This window comes from Phaeoacremonium minimum (assembly GCF_000392275.1).
Source record: "Phaeoacremonium minimum UCRPA7 unplaced genomic scaffold PA7_03_scaffold_191, whole genome shotgun sequence".
NCBI lineage: Eukaryota > Fungi > Ascomycota > Sordariomycetes > Togniniales > Togniniaceae > Phaeoacremonium > Phaeoacremonium minimum.
The window spans coordinates 46,029-53,378 of NW_006921098.1; the positions used below are offsets into that span (position 1 = coordinate 46,029).

The window sequence follows — 7,350 nt, forward strand, 5'->3', positions numbered from 1 at the left end:
ACTGGCCTGCCACTAGTCAAGGTTTGGGCTTTCTGAAAGACCTCACATCCTGGCAGTTCCAACCCCGTGGAGTGTAATTTCTCGCCTGTCCCCCATCTTTTAGTGAGGCACTAAAATCCCATCTCCACTGTCGTGGAACGCTTTCCCCAAACCCCGTATCCGAATAACCGGCCAAGATGATACCTCCTCCAGGATCTGGGTCAGGCGAATCTGACCTAGATCTCTTTAGATTGCATGGTCACAGGGTCAAGTTGTTCTCCTGAAGACTGCTGACTTGGATATATAATCTCAAGGTCTCCAGCCTCGCCAACAGAAGTTGTTTTGGACGGCATCGTGCGGAACAACTGACTCGTTCAACGACGGCAGTGGCTTTTCCTCTCTCAAACCCGACACGCATCTCTTCTCCTCAACCATTACATCCGTTTCCTCTCAGTCATCTTAACAAGATGGCGGGTCTCAGTGACCGTCTAAGCGGCACATGGCTGATTGTCTGCATCACGGTCGTCAACGCCGGTAAGCTGGAGAGTGTCCTCAGGAGAAAGTTATAGGCTGACTCTACCCCAGCATCCATGTCTTGGTTCGGCTATGATCAAGTGAGCAGAAACCCGTCTTATGACAACTCAAAACGCCGTCAACTAACATATCCCAGGGTGTCTTCTCAGGTGTCTTGATCTCTGCTGACTTCAAGAAATGGTTCCCCGAGACGAATAAAGCGAATATCTCGGGCATCACATCAAGTTGCTTCTCTGTCAGTGCTAAGCTCGGTCAAATACATTGTGAGAGATATGCTAACAACTCTTTCTACACAGCTCGGTGCTTTCTTTGGGGCAATCACTGCCTTTACTTTCGGAGACAGGCTTGGCCGTAAGAAGACTATCTTTATTGGCCTTATATGCAATGCTGTTGGTGCAATTCTTCAAATTGTTTCGTGGCATTTGCCTCAGATGATTGTTGGTCGTATCATCAATGGTTTTGGAATGGGTAAGCCACTATTCCTAATACCTCTGGTACTTCTGCATGCTGACCAAAACTCCTTCAACAGGTTTGACATCGTCAACTTGCCCTGTGTACCAAGCGGAGTGTTCTAAGCCCAGCATTCGTGGCAAACTCGTCGTCGTGGGATCTCTCTGCAACACTGCAGCATTTTGCCTCGCCAACTGGATGAACTACGGTTTATACTTCCAGGGTGGTGCTTTGCAGTGGAGATTTCCCCTTGGGTTCCAACTTATCTTCCCGATCGTTGTTGCTATCACTCTCCTATTCGTACCCGAGTCTCCGCGCTGGCTACTCCTCCAGGACCGCCACGACGAGGCTCTCAAGGTTATTGCCAGGCTTACCAGCAAGAATGCAACTATACACGATCAGGAGGTAACTGCTGAGTTCCTATCAATCCAGTCAGCTATCACGCTAGAGCGGAAGGACAGGGTTCCTGTCAAGGATGTGCTTATGTGCCGTGACAAGACTCAGAACTTCCGTCGGCTTCTTCTCTCGTGCGGAACGCAGTTTATGCAGCAATTTTCTGGCGTCAACGCTCTAGGATACTATCTCCCTACATTGCTACAGCAAAGTGTTGGTTTTGATCAACAGATGAGTCGTCTCCTGACAGCAGTCAACGGCACCATCTACCTTGGTGCGGCGTTCTGTTGCTTGATCGTCATCGATATGGTGGGCCGACGCAAACTTATGCTGTACGGTGCCACTACAATGGGAAGTTGCTACTTAATTGCTTCTATGTGCCTGCACGCGGCCGAACAAGATCCCTCAAGGAAGAAGATTGTAAGTTCATGACAGACTCTAACAAAGTCCTGCTTGTAAGGAAAGAGACTAATGCTCTGCAGTTGGGCAACGTTACAACGGCTATGTTCTTCCTATACTACTTCTTTTACGGAACAAGCTTTGCCAAAGTTCCGTGGGTGTATAACAGCGAGGTCAACTCGCTCGGATGGCGTACCAGGGGTGCAGCCGCTGCAACCGCGACCAACTGGATGGGTGGCTTCATTGTCACACAATTCACTAAAGTGGGTGTCAATAACCTGCATTGGGGTTTCTATCTCAGTAAGCTCCCTCTTTTCCCCGTCATTTGTTCCAGCGCGGCGTGCTGATGAGTGTCTTTATAGTCTTCGCTGTTATTTGCTGGGCTTACTTCCCTGTCGTTTTCTGCTTGTATCCTGAGACATCGCGACGTACTCTGGAGGACATGGACCAGATTTTCATCCAGAATCCATCGATCTTCGTTTTCGGCAAGCCTGATATGACTCAGCGTGGTCGGCCGCAAAATTTCATTGAGGCAGAAGCACAGCGCATCACTGAGGCAGAGAACACCAAGGTTGGACAGGAAGTGCTCGAGGGAAAGCTGCAAGGCTCGGAAGAGGACCATGTTGAGCGGGTTTAATCAAATCTTGGAATGCCATTCACCGGCTGGAATGGAAGCGCTAAGCACCAACTTCGTATATTCTATCATAACAGCGGCAGCGCGACCATGTAAACCTGCGAATTACCATGCTAGAATAGGTACATAGTCAAGATAATCAGACCTGTTCAATCAAGTTAATCATTATTTGCGATCCTGCCAAAGAACTGTTTGTGACTGTACGAAACGCTAACGGCGTCTCGTGGAGTTGTGGACCCATTTCGCGCTACGGTAGCATCTACAGTACTTACTGCCCTCTAAAATCTGCTGGGAGACCGAGTCAGGGGAACCCACCACCTACCTGGTCATTAGTCATATCCGTATTAGCCCCTTTGGATTTCGTGGAACTGCTTTTCGCGTGTCAGGAGACGTAAAAAACGCAATGACGCGGAGGTCTCATTTTGCTGGCCCACTTCTCCGCACAAACTCCCCTCCGGGGCAGCAACACGGCGACCCGGAAGATTGGTTTTGATCGACTACCGCGATTTAGATTGTTAAGCGGGAGTGGGCGAGAATGAGCTTCAATCGAAGACGTGTTGCGCTGGCGTGCACGTACTGCCGCCACCGGTGAGAACACTTTCCTGTAAGCAAACTACAAAGCACATTGACTCATGCATCCTAAAGAAAGCGTCGATGCGATGCCGCAAAACCAACCTGCCGGAACTGCGTTGAAGCAGAAGTTGAGTGTGTGTACGACGATACGCCCTCACAGCGTATCGACACATCGGGAGGTACTCGGGAGATCTTGGGCAGACTTCGAGACATCGAGATGATTCTTGAAGGGCAAGCTGATACGATTGCTACTATTTCATCCGAGCTACAGACCCGGCCGTCTCCCATAAATATTGCGGGAACATCACCTCAAAGTCAAGCATCTATCCCAAGCACCAATGCCCATGGGATATCGACCATCATTACAAATGCCAGCATCCCTTTTGGCCCATGGCCTTTCCTCTCAGGTGATGTGCAGGCTCAAGTCCAGAGTCTGCCTCCAATGACCATTCCAGTCAAGCATAAGACGTCCTCGAGTTACCTCCTCAGTCTTCCAGCAATGAAGGCCCTGATAGGAGAATACCCAAGGGACTTGTTCTTTCTCTTAGAATCACGAAACCAGCTACCATCAGCGTTGTCATTCGGAGAATGGTCAGGTCTACCACCAACACCTCACCTCGATGAAACAGTTACAGACTATCTCGTCTCAGCGTTCTTTTCTACGGCCCATCATTGGCATCCAATTCTTGACCGAGAGACTTTCCAAACTATTTATGCGAATTTCCTAATGCGTGGTATCGATTCGAGCATAGAGACGGCATTGTGCCTTGTCGTATGTGCGCTCGGTGCCGTCGCAACCACTCCGCTTGAGGAGGGTCAAGACTTCAAAGAATCACCTCCAGGCATGGACTTCATACAATACGCCATGCCAATTCTCATATCGCAATCTTCTTGGTCATTTTCCTATAGCATCTTACTCCCCCAAGCTTTGGTGCTTGCAAGCCTCTACTTCGCGTACCTTGTCCGCCCTCTTCAAAGTTGGAGACTGATATATTCAGCCTCAACTATACTGCAATTCAAATTATCCGGGTATGATTTTTGTTCCTTTTGCTTCTATGGGGACTACAATACTGATAAAATTTCTAGTTTGGGACCACGAGAAGATGAACTAGGCTCCCACGAGAGTGTATTGCGTCTCTTTTGGTCGTGCTTTCTCGTGGAGTGCGACAGACTTGCAGAGTTAGAGCTACCACGAAGCGGACTACAGCAACTGACCGACGAGACGAGCTTACCGTCATGCAACAACTTAGACCCCATGCAGTCGACCTGCTATTTGGCTGAGATATCCATTCGAAGGCTGCTCAATCGGATACATAATTCACTCTATCCTCGCAAACAACATGTTTTAACACTCTCCTCGACAACCTTGATGACCGCGGACGACATCACATTAGAAGAAATATCTTCAATGACGGCTGTATGTGATGAACTTCACAGACAACTTGAGCTGTGGTATTCGTCTATTCCCGAGCCCTTCAGACCGTCACTTGGGCCAGAACCAGCCACAAGCGATTGGGAAGCAGTCCTACGAATACGATACTTTGCTGCGAGACATATCATCTATCGCCCTTTTGCTCTTTATATCAACACTCATGGCGGGACTGGTGTTCCCGCTTCTATTATTGAGAAAGCTGCGCTGTGCATAGAAACGTGTAGGCTCTATGTGCACAACACAACTCAGATATTGAGGAAGCCAAGCCCTTACACCTGGACATTCTCAGTCTCGTGAGTGCATCGAGGCAATCTAATCCCGATTTTTGGATGCTAATATATCTACTAGCTCCCTCGGCGCTATTGTTATTCTTACACTATCGTCACTGTCTACCGATCTTCGACATCTTGTGCCGGATATTGATGAACTTCAGACGATTGCTATTAATAACATCAGGCCATGGGCAATCTCTAGTCTTGAGGCCGTTGTATCTATTCTACAAGACATGCAAAAGAAACAAAGACTCCTATCCCGGGTTTAGATCTATAGTTCACCACCAGTCGGCTGCGCAATGATCTGCTGTCCGATCTCGCTGCTCCAAAAGCTTCCGTTTGGATATGTGTACTTCTCCAGTGCCTCATCAGTGTAGCCTGTTGAATAGCCTGGGGCAAGCGGTGTTACATAATGGGCATTGACGATCTTGGAAGGGTGTCGCAGATTCTCGCGATGGCTATCCGCGTTCTCTAGCATGGATTTTCTGCCAGAGATCGCAACATAATCAATGGTACTGAGGTGGGAAGTGAGCTCGGTCAGACCCATAGCTCCATTGTGAGGAACACAGGGGATATCAAACTTCAAAGCCATGAGCATGACAGCCTAAAAGAGAAGAGAGGATTAGCTGTGTCCGGATTGATTGGTCATTCTAACTCCTTACCAAGCACTCGTTGACACTTCCTAACCTCACTGCATCAATCTGGGCAACATCTGTGGCCTGAGCCTGGAGGAGCTGCTTGAAGGTCACTCGGTTCTGTGCAGCTTCACCTGTTGCAACACCAACGCCATACGGCTTGAGTGCCTTGCGGATTGCAGCATGGCCCAGAACATCGTCAGGGTTGGTGGGCTCTAGGAGACTGTCAGTTTCACGCCCTTCCGATTTACTTAGTTGGTGACTGACCCTCAATGAAGACAGGCTTGAATTCCACCAAGTGCTTCATGTACTCAATAGCCTCCGGGACACTCCACACCTGAGAAGCTTGTTAGGTACTTTGAAAAGGTCCGAGAGGTCAGCTCTGACAACTTACCTGATTGGCATCGATCATGATTTGATAGCCCTTCTCATATCCCAATACGTCTCTCACGGCGGACAGACGCGCGCGATCAGCCTCGATACTTGTTCCAACTTTGAATTTGAAAACTGTATATCCCTGATCAATAGTCTCCTGCAAGACTTCCTTCATGCGATCGCCTGAGAATGCTAGCCAACCTGGAGATGTGGTGTATGCCGGGACAGCGCAGTTCTCAAAAGCTTCGCGCAACCTGTTCTCCTTGCCGGCTTGCGTCTTCTTGAGCATCGCAATGCTTTCTTCAGGAGTGATGACATCTGTAATGTAGCGGAAGTCGATACAACGCACAATCTCCTCAGGAGTCATATCGCACACAATTTGCCAGACTGGCTTGCCCAGGATCTTTCCCCATAGGTCCCAAACCGCGTTCAGCACACCAGCAACGGCTAGATGCGTGACACTCTTCTCGGGGCCGATCCAGCGGTACTGAGAATCTGACACCATATATCGCCATGTCTTGCCCATGTCGCGCGTGAGCTCATGCATGGTTTTGCCGACAACACGTTTCGCAAAGATTTCGAGGGCCATGCAGACGAGTTCGCTACCGCGACCATTGCTAAATGCCTGAAGAATACAACGTATTAGACCAGCTTCTAAGGAGATTATTCAGCAAAGTAGGACAACTTACGATACCCTCACCGGTCAGACCGGCATGGTTCGTCTTAAGCTGGATGTACGGATGTGACCCGTTCGTGCCAACATGCATAGCATCGGATCCAACACCATCGAGACTTGTCGGAAATCGCAAGTCCGTGACAACAAAGCCTAGGATCTTGACGTCCGAGACGTCTACCGCAGAAAGAGAGCCCATTGTATCAGAGTCCGGCGTACGTGCTCTGTAATGCGAATGTATTGAGAAGTAGAATGTAATAAGTCTGTTAACTTCGGGGTATCACATGAAGTTCGAGAAGTTGCAACGTGAAGAGAAGTAGGTCTCGACTTCATCGGAGACAAAATGGCCCTGCCCCGGTCTTGTAAAGGACAAACTCTCCAATTCTTTAGCTAGTGATCCACAAAGGACCCCCGTTTGCTCCAGATTCCCCCACCACAGCGGAGGAGAATCGGGCTTCAGTTCGATATGCTACAGACTGGTCAGATGTGACTGGCGACTTTCCCCTTCCGCTATCCGACATCACGGCCCTAACGCAGCTTCTCTGTTAGACTAGCTAAGCCGGGTCCCATGGCCGCGATTCGTCCGCCTACCATGTGGAGCTGCATCGGATAAGGGTCCACATAGACCTCCCACCCTCGTGTGCCCCATGCCGAATCCGGACTGACCGTGCCGTCTCCCCCCGCTGCCTGGGTCCGCATCATGTCCCTTGGCGTCGCCCGCTTCCGAGGCACACAGGCCGTCCAGTCGCCACCTCCTGTCTGGCAAAGGCGCGTTGTGGGCGTGTTGTTGAATGCGGAGAACCCCTTTCCCCGGGTTCGTGGGGACGCTACGTGGGGTGGGTTTCCAGATGATGCTCTAAGTGTTCTGTAAGTCATCGTTGCCGCCTGCCGCTTCTCCCCTGAATCAATGCCAAGTATGGCATGTGACCACTGGCGCGAAATTCTGTGACGCAGGGACAAGTCCCTGACATGCAATGCCCGAGCTATCTTGGGGCCTAGGG

At 49.9% G+C, this 7,350-nt stretch overlaps 2 protein-coding genes across 2 annotated transcripts; one reads left to right on the top strand and one right to left on the bottom strand.

Moving 5' to 3' along the window:
- Positions 1-446: 446 nt before the first annotated feature.
- Positions 447-2,392, top strand: UCRPA7_2750 (putative glycerol proton symporter of the plasma subject to glucose-induced inactivation protein; the record flags this gene model as incomplete). Its single annotated transcript, XM_007915323.1, has 7 exons — positions 447-513; positions 565-593; positions 650-748; positions 810-981; positions 1,043-1,776; positions 1,839-2,055; positions 2,118-2,392. The coding sequence occupies 7 exons, from the start codon at positions 447-449 to the stop codon at positions 2,390-2,392; spliced, it is 1,593 nt and encodes a 530-aa protein (XP_007913514.1).
- A 2,545-nt stretch (positions 2,393-4,937) lies between these two features.
- On the bottom strand, positions 4,938-6,548 carry UCRPA7_2751 (putative l-galactonate dehydratase protein; the record flags this gene model as incomplete). The annotated part of the gene is made up of 5 exons (XM_007915316.1): positions 4,938-5,270; positions 5,329-5,516; positions 5,569-5,638; positions 5,696-6,301; positions 6,366-6,548. 5 exons carry the CDS (start codon positions 6,546-6,548, stop codon positions 4,938-4,940), a joined length of 1,380 nt encoding a protein of 459 aa, XP_007913507.1.
- Positions 6,549-7,350: the final 802 nt, after the last annotated feature.